We start from the raw sequence: 25,111 nt of genomic DNA, 5'->3' as shown, positions 1-25,111 counted from the left end.
AACTGCTAACCTCAATTAAATAAATGAATTTACTGCCAGTACATGAACACAATGAAACACGGTCAATACCAAAACAAACAACAAAGGCCTACAGATTAAAAGTTTTATCCACAGAAGACAGGGATACATTTGTGGAAGAGCACAATAAAGCAAGTACTCTTTGAAAAATAATAAGCGACATACATTTAGTAAGAAATGATCTCAGCCACACGTTCTCTGTGAGATGTTAGGCAGAGTAGACTGATGGCCCTCAGAAAGCAGAGGCCCCTCAGTGACATCATCCAACTCCACCCACCAAAAAAGACAAATGCATTTTCTACTCTCATTCTTAGTAATAATACATGTAGTTTTTCTGCCCAACTGCCTTAATAAATGATTTAATAGAACAATATAGCAGTTATAATGTTTCATGGACTGTCCGATAATGAGGACCATGTGACTGTGGCTTCGCTGTTTTATTAATTGACAGCAAACAGACCACTTTCATGTATTATGAACAAAACTGTCCCTGTTTAAAAACATCCAAGCAGAATTTAAAGCTTTAGACTGAAAATGTCAGATTTAAGGGCCTGAGCTGGATTATTAATCTTTTTCCTTCAACAGCTTTTCATGTCACTAGGTACTAACACATTCAATGTCTCTCGTCTGGAGAATCCCCACCTTGTAGTTATTTTAATAACTCCATGGTGTTGATACTGCAGATGCAACAATTTACACATCTCTGAATACTGTATCTCATGCGTTTGGAGCAATGCAATTAAGACAGGCTTTTCAGTGTCCATAACTAGCAACCATGTTGTTTTATAGTCTGCCCCAGTGTATCAATGAAAAGTGGTCACTACGTGCCTTATATTTATAATAAATAATAGTTAAAGTGGTGTGTGTAATTAACAAAAAAAAAACAGATCTGGAACACTTAACTATATTGTGATTTGTTATAGCTGTACCTTTTTGTAAGCAAACATAATTTTAAGTTGTTTCTGAAACTGAAGATACAAACTCTGACAAAAGTTATGATAAACTCTATAGAAGACACTATTTCTGCCAGTCTGAAATCTTCACTATTTTCTCTGTTCTGAACTGTAATTATTTTTGTTTTTAAAATGTAAATCGCTCATTTACCATGGCAGTGAAAATGTTAAAGTTAATGTGCAACATAAACCTAGATAATGGGTTTATGTGCTCAGCTTGCCAAGTGCTTTGAATACTACTAGCTGTATTTCTGAACAAGCTGTAATCTGTCTCAAAGAAAAGACCAATTAATGGCCTTTGAAAGTCTAGTGAATATGAACCATTGTCACCCTAGCTGAACACGTAGGCACTGTAGCAGGACACTAGCTAACAAACCAGATCAATTCATATTCAGTGTGTGATGACATCAGATTAGGATGTGCAGCCAGTGACTCCAGCAAATAGGACTACTAACTGGTATATACTCTGGGGACCAGATGCAGTCTTTTCGCAATTTACTTTACAGGAGCGACATTTGGAGAAGAAGTCACATAAAAGTGGTAAGTTTCTTTAAACTACTGTAGGCCAGGCCCATCGCCAAGAGATCAGTTAAACTGACCAGATTCAAAATTCAGTACCTATGTGTTGTAATAATGGGTCCAGTTCAATAAGAATAAAGACAGAATAAATAGGGTCTACAAACTTCAAAAACTCTCTCACACATCATCAATTATATGGTTTCCTGTTTGTTTCCATGTTTATTATACTCAGCATGGTTAATAGCAATATTTTCTCTACTAAAATCCATTATAAGATGTTTAGTTCCCATGTTTTCTGCATCATACTGGCGAGTATGAGACTAAAGGTAAGAGAGTGAAACTAATTTGATTATCAGTTTCAACACCTGTGCAAGCTTCCCTGTACTAAAAAAACAAACATCAGACTCTGTGAATCTTGTTTGCATCTCATTGTCCGTAAGGAAGCTCGCACAGGTGTAGGTGGTTAGATTAATAAATCAAATTACAGTAGAAACTCAGAGTTACAAACCTACAAACTGACCGGTCAACCGAACAACCCCACCCTTTGAAATAGAAGTATGAAATCACTCATCCATGTCTACCCTGCAACCAGAATCCAGTTTTAAAAAGTGCAAGCTTAACCTACTGAAATGGTAAGAACTGGGAAATGCACAACATGTTGCATTTTCAATTGAAAGAAAACATTGAAAATATTTTAAACTTGACAGCGGTATGATCCTCAGCGATGGGAATACGGTATCTGGAAATTGTTGGGGATATTAAAAACGGCCAAGAAAAAATAAATAAATTTAAAAAATCAAACAATTTGTAAAGGCGATGAACGACAGCAGAGCAGTAAAAACAGATGCATCATAGGTAAAAACCTGCTGATGATTTTGAGAAAGCACTCCATACGCGACATGCCGGTCACGAGAAGGCAAAACTACTGTACAGGCAAATGTATCCAGACAGAAGTGAGGCAGATTTCAAAAGCAAGTACAGGCAATTTTACTAGGAACATTTAAGTTTTAAACATAACAAAGTGTTTGTTTTTCAAGCCAAATGGGTCTGAATGACTGAGCAAGCTGCACATATGTACTTTGTTTTGTTTAAAATAAAAACAAGCATTACATTACCCAAGGTTTATCTGGGCATTTAAATCTATGTTTTTGCTGCAGATGCAATTTGAATAATACGTTAAATTTAGCATTTTCCCATGTATAGTGTGATTTTAAAGCCTTTCAAACCACTGTGCTGTATCCTTGTATTTGCCAGGTTATGGGTGTAGATTGCAGGTGTACGCATTTATTAAAGTCATTGAAAACTAATTTTGAAAAACTTTCAAGGATATGATGTCAAATGGAAACAAAATAAGAATTGGAAACTAAATACCATGAATGATACGTGGGTAAGAATTATTTTGTGTACCCTATTTTTTCAAAGTTTAAGGTTCCAATTCTTATATTTAGGGGTCTTATTTATAAATATTCATAATTATGTTTAGGAAATATAGGTTAGAAACTAACTGTGTTGATTGGTTTCTCTCTGAGAATGGGTCTTGGATTTTGCACTTGGGCCCTAAGTAATTTAGTATTTTGGCTGATTGAGAGAATGCACAAAATTGTATTAGAGTCCTTAGAACACTTTCTGCTTTTAAGTTCTAACAAGGAATGTTTATGGAAATAGGCCCTCCTAACATACAACCAAAGACAATTTCTTACCCTAAAAGGATTTTCACTCTGACTTCCTTATTTGTTCTTGAGATCTCTTTCAAAGAGGTGATTTCTGCATCAAACCAGAAGCCTCGCTCTTCTGGAACCTCAATGTTGTAGTTCACCATTACCATCTGGCCAACCCGAAGGTGATCCCATTTGAACACGGTCCGCGCACGGGCCCGAACGTCATCAGCACACATTTCAACAACACCATTTTCAGGATAGCTGCAAAAAAAAAGGGGGAGACAGACATTAGATTAGTATTAAAGGGTATAAGCCCCAAACAGCCATATTAAGCCTTTTTCCTGTATAAAACTAAACATTTGCTTGTTTAGTTGCAAGGTGGTTCTAACATCATACTTTATCATATTGAAAGTAAAAAATCCCATGAAGCCCCCAATATGGCACCCATCATAGGTCAAAGGTCAAAGTGAAGGGTTTTGCCTGCAGAGTTTCAACTACACTGAAAATTTGCCAGTTTAAATGATTTATCAGATATTTGTAGACGCAGGAGTGTCGTCAGGTTGACAAACTCTCAGAGAGATGCTTACAGGGGTAGTCTCATTGTGGCTTTGTAAGATTAATTATAAATGTGCAATCGCAAATAAAATACCTGATATGCATGCTTGCCTTTACTTGTTACAGCAATCCGAATGGTCAGACTGTTGAGCTGCTAGTTCACAGTTGGACAGCTGCACGTTGTACACAAAATGACGTTTCGGTGCGATAGCAATCAGGAATCCAGTTTGTCTAATATCCCTCTCTCTAATTGGGCTGGTGGACTTTCAGGGTTTGTGATACTGATTGTATTATGCACATATTTTGTGATGGACTCTCGACCGCACTGCAGTGTAATTTTCCAGTAGAATTCTGGAATTCTTATACACATGGCAGCGAGCAGGGACACATTAGGGGTAGTACATGCATTTACACATCTGAAAATTTGAGGGGTGTGGCAAGATAGAATAATTGCAGTCAATCAGGGAAGCAGAATTCAGTTAAATACAATTTGAATGAGACTTCCCCTTTAGTTAGCAAAAAGATGTTGGTCCAACTGAACTGGTGACGTTGAACCATGGCTGTTTTGTCACTGTTGGATCAATGTTATTGGACCAATGTCATTCCAATAAGAAAAATGACCTTCATCCACGGTTACAGCCTTAGTTGGCCCAATATTATAAGACTGCCTGGGACTGACACTAAATTCAGGTGTATCAGTGTTTCTAAAACACCAAAAACAAGTAAAAATAACTGCAAAAAAATGCAGTATTAAAATCAAAGCACTATAATTTTGCAATTTACAAAACAGCATTCCAAAAATAGTTACTGGTTTTTCTCAGTCCATGCCAAAAAAAAAAAAAAAAAAAAAAAAAAACACACCTCAAACTATTAGTGAGGTTGCCAATGTGTGTGGCATGTAAAAGGTGCACCTGGTTTCTATATGCAAAGGTCTATTCTGTCCTTCTAATGTACTATTTTAGACACATAATAAAATGTGCATTTGCCAGTTCCCAACTGTACCACTCAATTGACATGTGCCAGAGGTCCATCGGTTAATAGAGGGTATTGTATCTTACAGAATCGGATATAATGGATTCTACTGTATCACACAAACAGCCATACAGCCTTGAGTATTATAATGCTTATAAATTGGCTATGAATGATTAAAGGTGGCTATACAATATGTATGATCTGGAAATAGGGTAATTAGATCAAACCTGCCCAGATAGTGTGAGATTTTCACAAGTGAAAAAAAAGCATGTCAATTTATATTGAAAATGATATATATTATATACAAGAAAAACTGAAGGCTGAATGGAATCTTAAACTGCTTTTGAGTAAAGAAAAATTATGAATCTTAAAAAGGTATAGTGTATTATCATTTACTAACCGCTATTTTATTACAAACCTCCCGTTAAGATTATACAGTGCATCCCCTCTTCTAATATCTTGTTGGCAAGTATATTCCCAAAGATTTATTTTAAATGTGTTGCATGCATACGTGTAATTTCCATTTTGTGTGCAGTAAAACACCGAGAAATTTTAACAGGAAATAAAAGGGCATGTATTGTTATTTGTTCATTTGTAACTTTCATCCAGCTGTCTGAATGTCAGAGACTATCGTGTATTGCAGAGTCCTGACTTAAACAGGACAGTACCTTGACTGGAAGTGTTAGAAAGCAACAAGCTGTGGAAGAAGTGGCTGAAAAAATTTGCTTGTTGATCAAAGCAGTAGTTTGATGCACAACACAATTCAGAGATGTCATATAACAAGTATAGTGTTTAGAAAATGAAGTATATTTAAAAGTACAACAGTTGAACACTCTGCAGCATTTAATACGAGGGGGAGGGGGGAGGGATACAAAAAAAATGAATACACTTTTTTATGGTGTACAATAAAAAAAAAAGTCTTACAAAATACAGTATTCATTCTGAAGCTAAAATTATAATTTCTGGACTGTAGAATATTACCAAGACCGTGTTGCCACGTTGCTATAGAAATGTTTCAGAGCAAGGTACAGTAAGTGCGTGACCACTCCCAGCTAAAGAAATTCGTGTTGAACATTTGTGATACAGAAATACCCTGACACATTAATATAAATATATTATATTTATATATTATATACACAAATATATATACACAGATATATATGTACACACACTACACATTTTCTATAAATTTTCAGTAGAAGAAAATTGTACCCGTCTAGCCAAGCTTAGTTCCACCCGTTTCAATAGGCAAAACAAATCAACGCACAACCAGCACTTGATGAGATACATTGTCGAGCATTGCTTTGTAATAGAAACCTCCACCGGTGCTGCCTTTAGCTGTGATCTGCTGTGCATCACATAATGAAGCACAGCCATTTTTCATTTGCTAGCAATCAAGACTGCCTCGGCCAGTATTTCATTTACTAGAGTGATAAACAAGACTCCTCGCTGACTGCAACAATAAATAAATACAACCTCATTCAAACTCCTTTATTTTGGGGGTTGGGGTATGCATTTGGGGTGCCACTGCACTTGTGGGACATCTTTATTAAAGCCTATTGTTGATAAGAGAATGATTATCTATTGAAGGAAATCAGAATGTTTAGTAAACTAGGGGTCAGTCACTAGTCATTCCTAGAAAATGGATATCCTTTTGGGGTACCACTGCTCTGTGATGCAGCTTGCTCATTGAAATTATTTGCATATATTCGATTATCTTTTCAGTGACATCAATCAGATTCCCCTGGAACCCACACATGTTACATGCACACAAACAGATCACCACCTCTGTAGTGTGGAGTAGTGGTTAGGGCTCTGGACTCTTGACCGAAGGGTTGTGGGTTCAATCCCCAGTGGGGGACACTGCTGTTGTACCCTTGAGCAAGGTACTTTACCTAGATTGCTCCGGTAAAAAACCCAACTGTATAAATTGGTAATTGTATGTAAAATAATGTGATATCTGTATAATGTGAAATAATGTGATATCTTGTAACAATTGTAAGTCGCCCTGGATAAGGGCGTCTGCTAAGAAATAAATAATAATATAGAATATATTCTGAAGATATGTAAGTGTGAGATGTAAGACCTCCATATATCTCAGGTTCTGATACCTGAATAATACCCTTCTTTACTTTTCTATTTAAAAAAAGGGGGGGGGGGGAGGGGGGTAGAGCACTTCAAATTGAGGTTGTTTTATTGTCGGTTTTAAAATTTTACATACACAAAATAGTTACTTTGTGTTCTAAGTAAATCCATGTAATCTCCTCCTCTTGTACGCCATTTTAAGTGCCCATGCCTAATTGGAGACTCAATACCCATCACGGCTTAATCCCACAGCACTTGGAAAGTTTCTTTGGGCTTATGCTGCTAGCAGTGCAGCCCATCTCCTCTGCAAAAGACAGGGAGGGACAAGGGAAGCAAGTTCCAAACTCTGGTCCCACTTTTTCCAAGTCATGCAGTATTGGCCCACCCTGAATGCTGGCCATTGGTCTGACCCAGTGCGTTCCATTCAGACAGGCAGGTTTGTTTCAAGAGAATACAGGGGAAGAAATGTCCCTAAACAAAAATAAAAACATATACATACAGTTGTGCTTTTGGCATTGTGTGTTTTCTCACATAATCATATGCAGCTGTTGTTTTCATCAGCATTTTATTACACCAGACATCCTGCAAAAATTAAAAACAAAGGTTGTGTCAACCTCCATAAATACACTGTTCAAAACAAGAACCTAATTGCAAAAGTGGCATTTTGCATTGAAGAATGAGAATACTGAAATGGTTCCTCTTCTACACAGTGAAAAACAGTGCTTTTAAATGTTCCTTGGAGGGACTATTGAGACCACCTAAACTTCTTTTTGAGATGAGGCCACCTTACCCCCACCCCCTCCTCTCAGTTTAAATACAGCTGCAGTTTTTCCCAGCATCTCAATGCTCGACTGAAGAAAGACCCTATTTCTAACTAAGGCATTTGTTTCCTCTTTTCTTTTTCACATTTAGAATCTGCAGACTGACTAGCCAACCTAAAACAGCAAAATGAACCAATCCTCTCTCGCCAAACAAACAATCGCAACCTGAAAGAATGGTCCAATTACTTAATTTTATTTTGAATTTAAACCAGAGAAAGGAACCTTAAAAATTGTACATTTGGGATTACAAAATGTTACCCAATTTCAGACCCTTGAACTTCATGGACATTTTAAAGAATTAATAACTGGCAAGCCGGAATACTCCCGTCTCAGTTACCATGGAAACCTCTCTGATTTCATTTGCCAAGGAAAGGAAGATTCCAAATTCCTCCCCTAGCCGCAGGCGAAATGTGTGCATGCTTATGTTGTGATTTAGAACTGAAGCATTAACCCTTCCTTGTCCAAGGCGCCACTTTCATGCTGCTCCGCTGTTCAACAATGAATCCTTATTTTCTAAAGGATTTTCAAACCTGTGGTTCACACAGATATTTTTTGGTTCTAAGCTAGGGTTGGAACAAAAAGTAGGCCGCAAATATATGCCGAGACTTTGCACCACCCACTGGAGAAATGAGCTGGTTGGGTAATGGTCTCTCTCAAATTACTTATTAGTCTATCAGAGTTTTGAATTGGGGCTGGGCACGGGTTGCTGTTGGTCCACATTAGAACTGGCAAAAAAATAAATAATCCAATGCAATTCCTGCCATTTATGAAATCAACCCCTTTGTAGCCATTTAGACAAAAACTTCTCTGAGCATTCTTTCTAATGTTTGTCTGAAATAATGATGTTCATCTCAAGCCTCTTTGTAGTACTACAGTACCTAAAAGATCAAACAAAAGCAATAAGACCAATCTTCTTGGACCAATCTTCTTTACCCTCTATGCAAATGACCTGGGATCTAATATGGGTAATATTAATGTAGATTTGTATGCCGACGATACTATTTTGTATACCACAGGCTAATCCTTACAGGCAGTACAGAGGGATTTGCAGGCTGCATTTAATATTGTACAGCACAGATTTGTATACAAGATAAAAACAATGCTGTTCTGTTCTAATACGAGAGAGATTAGAAATCTGACTTTGGTTGTTGGTACCAGAGAAAAGGTTAATTTTTATAAATACCTAGGCATATGGATTAATGGATTAATCAATTTTACTCAACACGTTTCCCAGCTGTGATTGAGAAAAACGAATGACTTAACCGGTATCAATTTAATTTTTAAAGGAGAGTGGAAAAGTTGGAGGAAAACAGACAATAAGAAGTCCTAATTTTAACACAGTAACGTTGCATTGTATGAAGTACAATGAAACAATACGGAAAAATGCATTTTAATGACAACCTTACTGGGAAATCTTGTACAAATATTTAAAATAAACAACAACAAAAATAAATAAAACGATACAGTCTCTACTGGTTGCACAGATGATCTATGATATCTACCTGAATCATTTGCCAAACCCCAGGACTTTCCCAGTAACAATGAGGCTTTTTTGTAAATCACATTCCCAGCCCTACACTGGCAAGAATCCTAAACCTGTGCCCTATTTGGTAGAGTTTGAACTTGAAAGTTTAGTTTAGGAACCAGACACAAATTCAAGGAGCAACATTTTTCACGTAGCTTCTAAAACATATTTATTTACATAGAATCAGTTTCAGAATGGCTTCTAACATTTGCATTGGTGTAGGCAATTTAAAAACATTGATATATATGCTTCTGATTAAATGGCACAGTTCAAACCTTTCTGCAAAAAGGTACACTGTATTCTGATAAGGGCAGCATGAACTTCTGAGTATAATTCTAAACTAATACACAATGCAAATCAGCTACTCAACGTCTTTGGGCACCAATGGCAACTAAGATGGCACCCATTCAAATTGCTTTACAAATTAACTGAAGTGCTGCGCAGTAAAAAGATTTTTTTTTTTGTTAGGAGTAAGAAATTTACCAAATAAATAAAATAATGATTTAATTTTGAGTAATTCAGTATGTAAATACTCTAAACTCACCCTGAATATATTTGTCATGGCAAGGAAGAAACACCAAGACAATCAAATGTCTGTCAATACCATTACCTATACCTTAAACTAGCAACATTTGGGGTTATCACAGGTTGACATCAACCTGGCCTGGAGACACTGTAAATGGCATTTTACAGTATTCAGTTCATACAACCCAGGATTTTAGTGTACAACATTCCCCCCAACATGCGGGGGCTACCTAAAAACAAATCTCTCACATCTGATTAGCCCTGGGATCATGTTCCTTGCATCTCAACTGACACTGGAGAGGATATTTCTGACCTTTAGAAAAGGGTCTGCATGTTTAAGCAATGAGGGATATGCCACAGAATCATTTATATTCCTCCAAAGAATATCAGTATTCAAGTTTACAGAATATAATTTGTACACTGCAGGCAGCATTTCATAATCTTTTGGTATTATACTACCATTTGGCTGCTTTTACTGTGTTCGAATGCAGAGTGTGTTTTCTGGAAAGATGGAGAATTCGGTCTGAGGAGTCATAATGCTGTGCAGCCGAGTAGAACCACTGGAAGCCATTTTACACTCTCAGATAGTAGTCAGTCTATGCTATTGTTAGTTGTTGCGTGACCTGCATATTTGCCTTTATTTATTTTGTATTTTAACATGATGATGAAAAAAATGGAACAGCGTATTTCTCAAAAATGCTCAAGTTTATTTGTAATTTCACAATATATACAACATAGCCTTATTTCAAGACAAATTACGTTATGTTGTTTTTTTTTTTTTATTCTAAGCCTTTGGTTTATCTATCGGCAAGACAAATACTTGAACAAAGTAAAATATATATATATATATATATTTTTTTTTTTTTACTGGCTATATAAAACCCAATTGGAAAAAAATGATTCAGCAAATGGAGTTTAACTCCACTAAAACTACAGAATGATCCCAACAGGAAAGAGGACAAATAACCTCACTCATAAACAGCAGACCAGTAACCAATATATCTATGTCCCTTATTTATCTTTCAGAAACTGAAACAGAAAGGGCATATTTTTGTTTTGTTACGTAGAGGTAAATTATTTTCTAGACAGTATTCTTCTCTGCCTTCAGTGTGGAGGGCCTTGAGGACAGAGACAGCTCTCTTAAAATGATGAGGTAGTCTGACATTTTTCATTATGAATATTCTCTCCCCAGACTACATTCAAATAAAAGTGCAGCTTATGAGACGTCTGCGTTCATGTTGGGTTTAGGGAATTTTATACCCAAATTTTATGCCATAAACCACAGGGGGGGGATCAGGCTGCTTCTACACAGGTTGGATTTATGAATGCCAGCCATTAAATTCAGTATATAAAACACAGGACTAGAAATATGAAATCTTGATTTCATTAAATCAAATGTCCCCAGAAAGATGCCAACAGGAGAGCTGAAGCACAGGGGCAGGTCTGACGGGTTGCGTACAGACTGGCCATTTACCATCCTGAGACATCAACAGCCGGAAGCCATTAACTGCAGATTGGTGATGCCGAGGTAGTGTGTGCCAGAAATACAGAAAGACCCCTTTTACACAGGACAGCGTTCTGAAAACTAAAATGGAAAATACCCCACCACCACTTGTTCAGGATTAACATTCTTGGGTACCAAGAATGAGATGCCTTTCTTGTCGATACACTGACAGGATGTAATAATCTGTCCCCGCATCTCAAGGGGAGCGTAATGTAAAGGGGATGTCATCTCAGATTTAAAAAGTTACGATATAGATTTAAATAAACCAAAACCGAATTTCTTGTACAATGAAAAAGCCGTGGTAGTTTCAGCACTAAGCTGGCGGCATTTTTGGGAGCTCATCACACACTTTGCTGCATATTAACATCCCTTAATTTGAATATGGTTATATATGGTTATAACAAGACTTACTGATTGATTCTGACAGCCCTCAATAGGGATAACCGTGCCTTCATACTTGGTCTCGGTGTGCAGATGTCTAGGACTGTTTTCATATGCAAACACTCAGCCTCCATACCCTAACTTAAACCTTTTGTTGAAAAAAATGCATCATCAGTGAAATGACAAAGCTGGAGGTTTGAGGAAACAAATTAAAAATAAAAGTTGAGTGTCGCATCTGTTAAATTACTCTATGTAGACCTCTTAAAAAACTAAGTAATGCTGCTAAAATGACAAACAGCCAAATGCTAAAAGTATTGAAAGAAAATTAAATGTTAGTTGAGATGAACCGGGCAAAGCTGCAAAACGAAAGCAATGCTGCGGACAAATATCTGGAAGCTTCTTTATTAAATGCTTGTGGTGAGCAGGTCAGTTTATTTTTATTAAGGTAGCTTCATTTCCTATGCATGTATTGAAATTAGTTTTGTTTGCCCGATTACTTGGTTGCTGAATTCTATTGGCATATTGATTGAATTGAAGTGTAAGGGCCTATCCCATAGCGTTCTATCTATCCCCCGTGAAAAGCACGGCAAATTTTTCCAAATTCTGCAGCAAGGGTCCATGATTTCGGCAACAGAAATTCTTGAATTCTGCGGTAGCCTTTTAAAAGTTAAAACCAACCTGATTCTTTGTTCATTTTTTTTTTTTTTTTTTATAGGGCTGTTTTCAAAGTCATTACAGTACATGCTAAAACAAATAGCAAATGAATACACAAAAACATGACTTTGCATAGCCACTTAGATTTGCATTATCTTCAGTGAATACAACTGTATTGTCATTTTTCCAAACAGTACATTAGAGGTAGCCTACTCTTTCCTGCAACAGAACTTGATAGCGGCAGTTGAATTTTTTTTTTTTTTGCGTCTCCATACTTTAATATGTAGAATATCTCTTTCATACATGCATGTGGATTTATTATTAATTGACTTGCTGCCCACATCGCAACCAAGATATGTAGAATATCTCTCTCATACATGTATAGGCCTAATCAATCTACATACCACGTCGCAACCAAAAATGTTTTTTTGGGGATGCAACATCGACAATGGATAACTGCAAAGCATAGGACATGGTTTATTTAGATTTCCAGAAAGCTTTTGACAAAGTCCAGCATAAAAGATTAAATCTCAAAATGAATGCAGTAGGGATTCAAGGAAATTCATGCACATGGATCAGGGAGTAGTTAACATGTAGAAAACAGAAAGTACAGATTAGAGGACAAACCTCAAAATGGATCGAGTATTAGGTCCTCTGCTCTTGCTAATTACATTAACGACTTAGATTCTGCTATAGTAAAATTTGCAAACGACACAAAAATAGGAGGAATGGCAAACACTGATGCAGCAGCAAAGGTCATCCAAAATGATCTAGACAGCATTCAGACACATGTTAAATGACATTTAATAGAGAAAAGTGTAAGGTACTGCATGCAGGCAATAAAAATGTGCATTATAAATATCATATGGGAGATACTGAAATTGAAGAAGGAATCTATGAAAAAGACCTAGGAGTTTATGTTGACTCCCTGGGATACTTCAAGAAGCTGCTTGATGAGATTCTGGAACTGATGGAACTGCCATTTTATGCAATAATTGCACTCAACTATCATAGTTTTTGCATGCTAGACAAAGTATACAACATGTTACCTTCAATTCCAACTTTATAATTGTTGTAGGACATATCTATAAAAAGGACACTGAACTAATTTTTAGCAGTTACAGCAGGCTTTTGTTTTTGCAAAGTTACTAAGTGTGATATAATAATGGCTTCAATTATAAACAAGTCTCAGAAACTACACTTAAAAGTACAATGATTGGCAAATGTCCTCAAAACCTGAAGACATTTACATGGTTACCAGCCTTTGTTCCACTTGAGATGGAGTGACTACCTGCCTGTGTTGTATGCACACTGAATGCTGCCGGTTCCCTAAATAAATTCCTCAATCATGTACTATTCCAATAATCCAAAACACACTAAGGGGGAAAAAATCCATGCTATTTAGAAATAAAGAGGGGAAAAAGGGAAAACTCCAAAAGGGTATATTCGACTTACTGTACCGCAAACAGGTGTTTAAAGATGGAACCGTAACAGCGCTGTGAGCTGCACTTACTCGTCATATTTGATATGATAAATAACATCCTCCTCATTGTCCGAGCAGTCTGTGTAAGAGGTGGAAGGTGCACTGTCCAAGTTAAATGAGGAATTCCCATTACTGTCCTGGGATGAATGGTTTTGGTCTATTTCCAACTTTCCGTTAGTCCTTTTGCTCATTTTTGAACTTTTAGCCGAAGCCTTGCCATTATGTCCCTTTGTGGCTCTAGTCACGTTTTCTATGCTGGCTTCAAACCAGGCCCCAATGCTCACATCCCGACAGTCCACCAGCTCGTTTATCTGCAAGAAAATGAAAAAACACCCAATGAGACTCGGAATGTAAAATGTAAACACAGTCAAAAACACCACATTTATGTCACACTTTCCCCCTGGAAACAACAAAAAGGTAAATCTCCATGACCTACATGAACATGTATGTACAAGTCAAAATTAAATTGTGACACATGTATGTACAGGTACCTCTCAAAACCTTGTGGTTAAGACCTCATATAAATAACTGACCCTCAAATGCTTTTCTCCTGTTGTGTGCTATTTAGGGACAGGATATTGAAGAACTCTGAAAGAAATATTCATGTTAAAAGGTTGATCAAAACAGACATAGCCAGCATTAATATTTCCAAACACAAGCTCTAGATAAATAATGCATTAGAAGAGTAAAGCTTAAGAGAATGCCTCCACTAAATTCGGGACAATAAGCAAGAAATACTGACCATTTCAATTCTTAAAATCAGGTGTCTGTTCAAAGTGCAACATTTCCACCAAACATTTCCAGAAAGGAATTAGAAATGGTAATAATGTATTCAATAGGTGGCTCCTGAGAGGCACATCCAGTAAAATAACTTGCATAGAGTGCAGGATGCGCCCTACAGTCTGTGACCCTGTGTGACCCTGAGCAAGTCACTTAACCTCCTTGTGCTCCGTCTTTCGGGTGGGACGTAGTTGTAAGTGACTCTGCAGCTGATGCATAGTTCACACCCCCTAGTCTCTGTAAGTAGCCTTGGATAAAGGCGTCTGCTAAGTCAGCTAAATCTGCTACAGTCTGGACGTCGTCGGTTGGAATCCAGGCTATTCTTTTGCTGACCGAGGACGGGATCTCCCAGAGGGCAGTGCTCAATTGGCCAAGCGCCGCCCGGGGGGAGGGAGGGTTAGGTCAGCCAGGGTGTCCTCGGCTCACCGCGCACCAGCGACCCCTGTGGTCTGGCCAGGTGCCTGAGGACTTGCCTGTAAGCTGCCCACACCGATTAAACCAACACACCCTAACGAACCAGAAGCGGGCACAAACAGACGGATGTGGAACACAACACACATTCACACTGCTTGATGGGATAGTTCAGACAGCTTCAATGCAATTCAATGCTCCCAAATCACTGGGGTGAATAAACAAAAAACAAAATGTGGTTTTATGAACAAAAACCAACCCTAATTTTTTTTATTCATCACTTTGAAATCTGAATAATCTCAGAGGACCGGTCACAAAACTTGACAGAGAGTAATCGTGAACAAATATGGAAAGCAGAATAAAATCTAAGGGATATTACAAAGGGTATGATAGTGAGGGCCCGTGTAACTGGCTTCTCCCTCAGCGTAATGGCTTCATTGACCAAAATGTTCCAGGAATGGCAACATTTGTATAGAAGTACACCCTGTGCTGGGTGTTCATGTTTCTAAAGGAACAGCTTGGGAATTGTGACATATGAAATGAACTGCTCATTCTGGTTATCTTTGCAGCTGCACATTGGTTACATCTACTTCTCTTTTTCCACACAGCTATCAACAAAAGCAAAGCACCGCCTTGAAGCGAATGTGACTTCTGAATACTGTCTACACGCAAGAGGAATATTTATACCAAACAGTGACATGGTTGCAATATGGACAGCATGTTTAATTGTGTTTAAATATCTTAAAAGCAGCTGGTCTCAAACATTGACAAGCCAAAAGTAAATGACAATAAGGCTTCTATATTCGGCTACAAGTCAAGGTCCCTAGCAAATGTAGCCAGAGGTGAGAACTTACATAAACTGTGCAAATGTGCAGTGTGTATCTCAAAGAGTTTAAGGTAACAGGTGGTGATAGCGTGGCTGCGACGGAGGCAGATTTTATTATTCAGTTGCTAGCACACCATTTAGCTTTACTGCAGACACTTTCCCATCACAACCATTTTCTCAATCTAATTTGTATCACTGTACCTTCCTGCAGAAAATCTTCTGAGCCGTCTACAGTATCAGAGTGCTGCACGTCATCTCGGTCAACTCAAATAAAACAGCAGTTGTGCTAACTATTTAAAGTTACACCCCCATTGGAACTAATTAGTTTGAGTGTAGCTCTCACACTCATTGACAAAGCATTTTAAATATTTAAACCTACATCAGGTTCTATAAAAACAGATTAATGACGTTAATATCAGTTTTTATTTAGCTTTAATGACTTAATATGTTTTTGCTTCTCTTGTGGGACTGACAGCAAACAGCGTGCAAGGAATTGAACAGAGGTAGCCACGTGACTTACTGTACAAACCTACATTACACCATTTAGTTGCTTATGGGGTTATATATTATATACATATTTTGTGGTATTATGTTCAGCATTCAACAATCCCCATGTGAGCATATTGTTTCTCAACAGAAAAGTCCAATTAACATTGAGGACCTAATTCATCACTAAAGCAGAGTCTGCCGGTACAACACAGCAGATCACAGTGAAACTGCAACCGGACATAAACTTGATTAAAAGAGAACAATAACCTGTGAGCTTTTTCAGAGCATGACTTTACAGTACTGCTGGTTTCACAGACTCAGATTAGAACTCATTTTAGGACTACCTAATGTTACGTTGTGGTTAGGAAAAAATCATAAACACCAACATCAGTTTACAGTCAGCTGTCCACTGCAATCGGCAGCACAAGAGAAGCCTTGTTAACGATCTCTAGGGTTCTGTGGTGTTTTGAAAAACTGATGGAAACCGGTTTACCTGCATGACGCATTTGCAGGCTGCTGCAAACAGAGAAGCAACCGCATGCAGGCGGGTCGGCCAAATTCAATTTGGCTGGTCAACAAAAACAGAAATGATCAGTTTCCTAATCGAATATCAGAACATTGAGCACAAAAACATGTAGACTCTTAACAATACAAATGGATACATGCATGTGCCTTTCACTATACATAATATAAAACATGCATTGAGATATGATTTAAAAGCAAAAAGACATCCGATTTTTTTCATGAAATTATACATTTATCATAACAAAACAAATACATATGAAAGAGCTTTAGTCTAGCAACCTTACGAGCTACGGAGACATAATGCTCCAAATAAGCCACCAGGGAGATTATATCGATCAATTAATGTTTAAATTGAGACTTGCCAACTAAAAGCCGTGGCAAACTAATGAATCTATTAATTGTTGCATATGTAGCTGGTAGTGATTTACATCGCCAATCCCCGCCAACCCCCACCCCCAAATGAGAACATTAATAAAAAGTCCTCATCTAACCAAGCTAAAATATTTACTGCTGGTTAATGGCTTCAACAAGTAAATGGAAAGGCATAGGAACCTGTGAACTAGAAAATAAGTGTTCACATAGAAGGAAGATGACAATTGATGGGCATAAGAGCCAAAGCCAGGTCATCACAGACTACTACACAGCAGCAGCTATTTACTGTGTAGAGCAGGCCTGGAGAATCAGACTTGATTTTTCAAGCTAAGCTGCCAGGCCCTGGCATCCACAACACAGTTGCTACAGTGGCTGAACACTTTGCGGTGCTGTGTCAGCAGGTTGCCGTAGAAACTGCATACGAAATGAGGGGTGTGAAATGGCTGCGAGAGCACACTGCCAAATCAAACTGCCATAAGGATCTGGACCGTAACGTCAACTTCTGCAAAACATTCAAGGCCAGTCCTATACTGGAAACAGAAACTAAAAAGCCATGCAGCAGAACCGTTTCCAGCATACAAAGAGAAGACTTTGTATGAATTTAGGAGTGTGGTTTAATTTGTTGTTCTGTCCTCTTCTGATACTTTACACAAACCCGCTATGTTGGCTGCAGCCAATGGTTCTTTACTGGGTTTTAATTATCGCAGAACTCAAGATGCTTTAAATGTCACTCAAAACCTTTAACAGATACTTCACAAGCCATCAGATGTACAGTAGAACCCTGGGTTCCACTACCTTGCAATATCTAAGGCGAAAACATGGATTTTTCTTCCTTGACTTTTAAATCACTGTGTTTGTATTTGGAAAGATTTCCATGTGCATTTGGGGTATTTGTGTTAATGAAATGGTGCTCTCTGGATTTCATGTGAAGGGAAAATCATAAAAGGACCTCAATCAAAACCGACCTTGCTATAATTTCCGAGTCATGAAAGGGGTGCTTTTCATCATCTACACTTGACTAAGATTTAATTTCTTACCTATAAAAACTCAGAACTTTATAGGAAAATGAACATTCACAATGTATAATAATAATAATAATAATAATAATAATAATAATAATAATAATAATATGTTGAGATGCAAACCTGCAACTTTCTGGAAAGCAATCTCACAAGATGTTGCTAAACTCTTCAGTCTCAATATAAAATCTGATCTGGGATCTCACCCTCTATAAATTCAACTATGGGTGAATAACCTACATTATGTATCAAAACCAGCATTGCTCTGAAACCTGTGCAACACTGAAATGCATCTGCACCTCACGCCCCACAATCAGCCTCGAGCAACAATCGAAGCGGAAACAAGAGAGAATCACACAGAACAATAGGATATTAAACAGGCAAGAATTGAACATTAGGAAAAAAGGTAGATGAGATAGAGCATCCCTTGAAGTAAATGGGGTTTACAAAGCTGGTAAACTTAAATGGAACTAAAACAGGGCCTGTTCTACTCAAAAACAACAACGAGTGTTCAAGCAAGTTGTTTGTTAAAAAAAAAAAAGTGAAATCCCAGGAAGGGTGCCTTAAGTGTTTAATCAGAAGCAGCATTTCAAATGATCATTTCTGAAACATATCCATTTAAAAACATGTTTATCAACTCTAAAATAAAAATCTTTGGGGCAAAAAACTAAAACATTTTGCTTAATAAAAATGGAAATGAGTGACTAACATATACTTGTATTCATATAACAAGCAGGTTTTCTATTAACAGTCAGCTGAAGTGTGTCCAATACACATATTCTCTGCCAAAAGATACCAGAGTGGAAAATGCCTGATATAATGGTTCTTGCCACATCACGCAGTTAGTGAAGGTGACCTTCAGGATTTATTTAAAAAATACCCTCAACCACTGCATAATTTATTCAAAGGATGTATGATTTATTTATAAAATCATAAATCAAAACCGTCTTTTTCATAACTTTAATTCAACAACAATTTAGATTCAAACCATTCCTTTTGAGCAACTACTGTATTCTTTGTGTGCATTACTGCTTACCTTATTGCCACTGATGGCTCTTCATGTATTAAATTGTTCCAGGGCATTTTTACTATCCACACAAGCACCTAGGATACTGTATATCCCTGTCTCGGTGATTGCTGGGGATAACAAAACCAAAATCCTGCACTTCAATATTTCTACACTGTCCATTCAAGAAAACACATTAAACAGGTGATGCATTTTCTGTATTGTGAACATAATTAAAATTAAAAAACCAAAAATTCAGTGGCGCAGTAACCTGAAGATAGCAGGCGTTGTCTGTTTCCCAGGAGGGAGGACTGCAGCATGGCTGGGTAGCAGGCTCCCATGGTCAATGTGTTTCTAATTGGCTGCAGGCAGGGTCTACTGCAGGAATCATTTTAACTAAGAGTGGCCTGCACATTTCAACTACTGTGCTGCTTCCAGCATTAACAAATCATTGTTACCATATGAGCATGTTTTAAAAAAAAAAAAAAAAAAAAAAAAAAAAAAAAAAAAAACACAACACGACGCCCAAGTTAAATATTTCGAAAGAGAAGAAAATGAGATTTTCCGAGCTGAATAAAAGATGGCGCAGATGTTTGAGACTCCCCACTCGCTTAGTTAAAAGAACATTCTTATTAAAAAAGGAAAGAAATTAAAAGCATGTTGTTTTCATTCTTGTTATGCGTTGGCAAGGCTTACAAAAGCTCCCATTATTTTAAAATCAGTAGAAACGTTCTTAACCTAATTTTCTCATTACACGTGTTGTATTTAGGCTCTAGACCATGTTTCAGACTCATGCTGTTTACACATGGTTACCAAGAAATGAAATAGTGAACACATCACCCGTTAAAATGGCACAGAAAAATCCATGGCAACCGCTACAGCACACTTTAACCAGTGGGGTCCTGAAGCCTGTGAAAGGTGGACCCCTGATGCTATTGCATTTCAGGGTTTCAGAATGAGCAAAAACACCAGACGACCAATCACAGGTAGAGCATTGTGTTGGGCCAGGTCCAGGCTACACAGTTTTCAGTAAACTTGTATATAATGACAGGTCTGTTTAATGTTGTGGTTAAAATAGCAATGGAGGCCTGCTACATTAGTTTGTGCCTGATGAAAACAGGCAGACAAAACTGTCATTCTGTATTAGATTTAATATAAAACTATTTAAAATATAAATGATTAAAAGGGTTAAAAAAAAACAAAAAAAAAAAACAGCAAGTTAACACTGATTTTTTAATAAATAAATTGTATCTAATAGCAGGGAATATAAAGAATGTTATACTGCTTCTGCAGATTTTTTTTTTTTATTTATTTATTTTTTCCCGGGAGCCTCTGGGGACCCACGCACCATTAAAAGTTAAAAGTCCAGTGTTTAGATCTACCACTGCTCCCATCCCGAAAAACCCAAAGACATATTCCATGCTGAACATTTGTAATTCATAGCCAACGCCATTGCGGTATAACCTTGAAGTACCTTCTTTCTGAGCTTACTGTACTTTTGAAACAACAACTTGCCTAAATAAATGACAACAACTAGCCTAAATAAACGACATCTCGAAACTGTAAGGACATGTCCTTTAAATTCCTGGATCTTAATGGATAAAAGAAACATTTTATAATTTAACCACGCAGGCAGGCAGGCAGGCTTTATTTTCTTCAGAGATGGAGAAAGTGGGTGGATAATAAGAGAAACCAGAGTGGTTTGTTTTATCAAAGTAAGTCCTTGACATCTTGCATATGGTGAACATACAGTACTTTGCTCCTTTACATCTTTGAGCTATAAATCATTTAGAGGGACAAATAAGATATTTCACAAAGTAGTAAGTCAATCATCACGCACAGTTTAACACCGTGCTCTATTTGGATGAGATCAAAGACCATTTAGAACAACATTACTTGGCTGGACAGAGCCACCATGTTGAGACAAGCTGTCTGAATTCCTGCCCTGTGGATGCTTCCATTAGGACAACAGCTTATAATTTGAATGATCTAAAATATACATTTTGCCACTGTTAATTAAAATTGGGTCTACTTTGAAATATTTCTACCATAGGTGAACCCCATGTTCCCATTTCTCCCTTTTAATGACATTATGGACAAAATCAGTCCGGCTCATTCTAAATGGATTGTATGCGATGTATCTTTTTCAATTTTGTCAACACATCTACAGAAAATCACACTCTTTGGATGAGCATAGCAGCAAAAAATAATAATTCAGCCAGATATGTTGTTTATTTCAATGTGTTAACAACATTAGTTTGAGAGTATGTCTATGGTGATGATAAATATTCTGTCCATTAGATTTTCATTTTTTTTGTTTGTATTTAATTAGATCCTGATGTAACTATCACTAATTTTCCCAATACTGTACACAAATATCAGTGTGTGAAGTACACTAAATAACTAAATACCATGGTTTAGGTTGTGAGCTTTCAGGCCATCGACATATATAATAAACTATAAATGAGAGATTTTGCAAACCAAAAATGAAAGCATCCCCAATAGCATACAGCGACAATCAGTATTTCACTCTCTTGTTGCTGTGTCTCTTGGAGCTTCCCGACTGTCTATAGAAAAGCTTATCCTCCTCCCAGTCTAGGTTTCCCTTCCATCCCATCAGGCAGAGGTCCATATGGCAGTCTGACAGACTCCATGATGAAAACGCCCTCCAGCTACGGAATTCTGCCAGGGCAAACATTAGGAGATAAGCCCACCCAGCGTCGCAGTCCAGCGTTACTACGTGCTGCTGCAACATGAGCCACAGTAAAATACAGCGTATGTAGTGTATTCACTACATACGCTACACCCATATAATTCCAGCAAGAGTATTTATTTTCTCTTATTCTGTAATGATTACTTTTGAGTCAACTGTAATTCTTCATGAATACTTTATGTGAAGATACTTGGTAAGCAGATTTGAGATTTGCTATCTTCACTACAAAAAATCAGAGCGACCAGTATCGTGAACAAGTAAATCACGTTGACCTACATCCAATGTTTGCACATGTAACAGACGGAGAGATGCTTCCATATATCCCCAGATTCTGAAAAGCTTTTGCTAAAGAATGGGCTAATTCACTTTTCAATTAGTATGTCAGAAACATACATCCACACCACAACTGTAAATTCTAAATTAGAGCCATCAGTATGATCAAAACAGTTGATGACCATGACATAACAGAGAATAGTATAAAATAAACATTAGTGGTTTTTTTCAACATATTCTCCATATTTCTTTATTCTCCTATTATAGGAATCTTTCAGCATTTACTCACAAATGCTTACCAGGAGAAAAAAAAATGTATCTTCTAAAACAGGGCAGTGTATCCACATAACACTCCCTCCTGCAACAATGCTGGTGCTCCGATTGCAAACCAGCATTGTTGCAGGAGGGAGCGTGATCTGGATATACTGTGAGCCTTGGAAGAGATTTTTTTCTCTCCTGGCAAATGCACCAGAGTAAATGTTCAGAAATGTATTGCCCAGTTTATGATGTGTGATTAAAAATTTCAAGAGTCAGCAATAATGTTTAAAAATGTAACACTACAATACAAACAACTCGGTACACAGCAAACGGTAATAATGTGTTTCTTGTAAACTTGGTAATACGGTAGTACCCAATTTAACTTTCATCGTGTTGCCCAGTTCTTTTTTCAGAAGAACAACCATTACTGCTGAACCATACGAGTTTTTATGTGCAGGGCATCCCTCTTCATCAGAGTAACAAGGTCTCACTGCATTGCATTTCACTCTGATCAGAATGCTTCCACACACCAGTGACAACACTGCTTCAGATGTGCACCGACCAAGTCAAATCTGGAAAGTAGGTCAAAGTAGATAATGGCCCTTTGGCCAGACGCAGCACACAGTCTTACAAATAAGGGCCGGCCTTACGCAGTTTCAAAGACAGCTGCAAACCCTTACCTCTAGCTGACAATGTTACGATTGGGCACCGATTCATGTTTTAGTCTATAATCCAGTCTCATTAAAGAGGTATTAGACAAAATGTACTTCAAGGTCTGTTAAGGAGACACTGAATTGACACGAATTACAATAACTAGTATAGGTTTTATTTTCAAAAATGTAATAAAGATGTTTGCTTGTTGTGTCTACCAAATCAAGGAGGGGCAAATTCTGTTTCAGTCAGTCCCCTTTCTTCAACCAGATGGATCAGTAGCTGACAGGACACAGGAATCTCAGACATTGTGTACATAACACCATCTAGCTCATTGTATTTTAAAAACATGTTGAAAAACCGCACATTTTGTAAATTTTTAGGCTCTCTCTTGATGGCAGCAAAATACAAAAGAGCAAGGGATAGAACACTGCCTACAGTTTCTGTGTAATTGGTATTGTACTGTAGATCTACAGCGTATTAAACTTTAAATGTAACACTACAGTGTTTTTCCATTATTTCTGTTTATACTGTATGTATAACACGCTTTAAATAAAATATATTGTTATGAAGCAAAATACAATAACTGACCTGATTTCACAGAAAAAACAACCCCATAAAAACAGTTTTTTTTTTTTTTGGTTAGTCTGCTGCATGTATTAAATACTGTTGAGCTTTGTGGATGACAGATGCATTTAATTTGAAAGGTATTACAGTACCTGCTCATGACGAGACGTAAGATATGTAAATATAATATTAACTTTAGACCTGCAATATAACATTTAAAACATGCATTCTCTAGTCTAGTGCCAACACTCCAATTTCATAAAAGATTCATTCATCTGAATAAGGAGGTTTGCCACGAGCGACATTCCACGCTTGCCGTGCAAAACTCGCTTGAGTCGTTAAAACTGCTTCTTTACTGAACGCCGAAAGCAGCATCTGCCTTAAGCCGGATCCAGGAGGATATTCAGATGAAAATGTGTTGCTTGCCTTGAGTTGTACAGGCTACAGTGTACGATTTGTTGCAGATGAGACACAGGTTTACCAAGGTTTTCAGTGAAAGCAAACTCTTTTTCCCCCCAGTCTGGTTTAAAGCCTCATACTTTTGTTTTAGTCATGGAGGGTTTACTCAATGCCATTGTCTCCATGAAACGAACAAGCATTTAATTCAAAATTATGAAATTAGCTTTCAACTGCACATCCGGCTTCGAAATACGCATGCGCCAGCAAGTGGTGTCGAAAGTCAACAAGTGACGAAATATCCTTGAGTGAACATTACTGTAATGCTCTTTTTGCAGGTATCTCCTCTAAGGTTATCAACAGGTTACAATATGTTCAAAATAGTGCTGCCTGTATTCTCACTAAGACCAAGAAACATGAGCATGTATCTCCTGTCCTTGCTTCTCTCCACTGGCTGCCAGTCAAATACAGGATTGATTTTAAGGTTTTATTACTAACTTATAAATCCTAACATTCTCAAGGCCCTGCCTATCTTAGGGATCTCGTTTTATTTTTTCTTCAGTTCATTCGAGCCGCAAAGCGTGCGTCACCCAGCGTTTCACCGGGAGCCGCACTTGAACTGCAAAAGAGCCACATGCGGCTCACCAGCCACGGTGTGGCCACCCCTGTATTAGTTGAAGAAGCCATTTCGGGCAGCAGTGTGGAGTAGTGGTTAGGGCTCTGGACTCTCGACCGGAGGGTCATGGGTTCAATCCCAGGTGGGGGACACTGCTGCTGTACCCTTGAGCAAGGTACTTTACCTAGATTGCTCCAGTAAAAACCCAACTGTATAATGGGTAATTGTATGTAAAAATAATGTGATATATTGTAACAATTCTAAGTTGCCCTGGATAAGGGCGTCTGCTGAGAAATAAATAATAATAATAATAATAATAATAATAATAATAATAATAATAATAATAATAATAATAATAATAATTATTATTATTTACTGCAGTAACTAATAATTCAGACACAGTAAACTTGTCATTAACAAATAACATGCATCCCCCACCACGGCAGTACAAAATTTGTTTCTTCAATATTATGAAAAAGTAGATCACCAAGACCTGCATCCACTGTATGCAAAAATGTAAAATTACTCCAAAAACAATCTGTCAATTACTGCCGTA

At 37.5% G+C, this 25,111-nt stretch overlaps 1 protein-coding gene across 2 annotated transcripts in view; it reads right to left on the bottom strand.

Annotated features, from left to right (window-relative positions):
• LOC117411686 (E3 ubiquitin-protein ligase UHRF2-like) overlaps positions 1-25,111 on the bottom strand; it is a 74,656-nt gene that overhangs the window by 26,167 nt on the left and 23,378 nt on the right. For both annotated transcript variants that reach the window (XM_059035269.1, XM_059035271.1), the window contains exons 3-4: positions 13,684-13,964; positions 3,191-3,409 (exon numbers count right to left, since the gene is read on the bottom strand). In XM_059035269.1, coding sequence (XP_058891252.1) covers positions 3,191-3,409; positions 13,684-13,964 — 500 coding nt within the window. The remainder of the gene's footprint in view (positions 1-3,190; positions 3,410-13,683; positions 13,965-25,111) is intronic.

This window comes from Acipenser ruthenus, chromosome 1 (genome assembly GCF_902713425.1).
Source record: "Acipenser ruthenus chromosome 1, fAciRut3.2 maternal haplotype, whole genome shotgun sequence".
In the NCBI taxonomy this organism is placed as follows: domain Eukaryota; kingdom Metazoa; phylum Chordata; class Actinopteri; order Acipenseriformes; family Acipenseridae; genus Acipenser; species Acipenser ruthenus.
The sequence above is the reverse complement of the archived record's forward strand: the minus strand, read 5'-3'. Positions and strand labels throughout refer to the sequence as shown.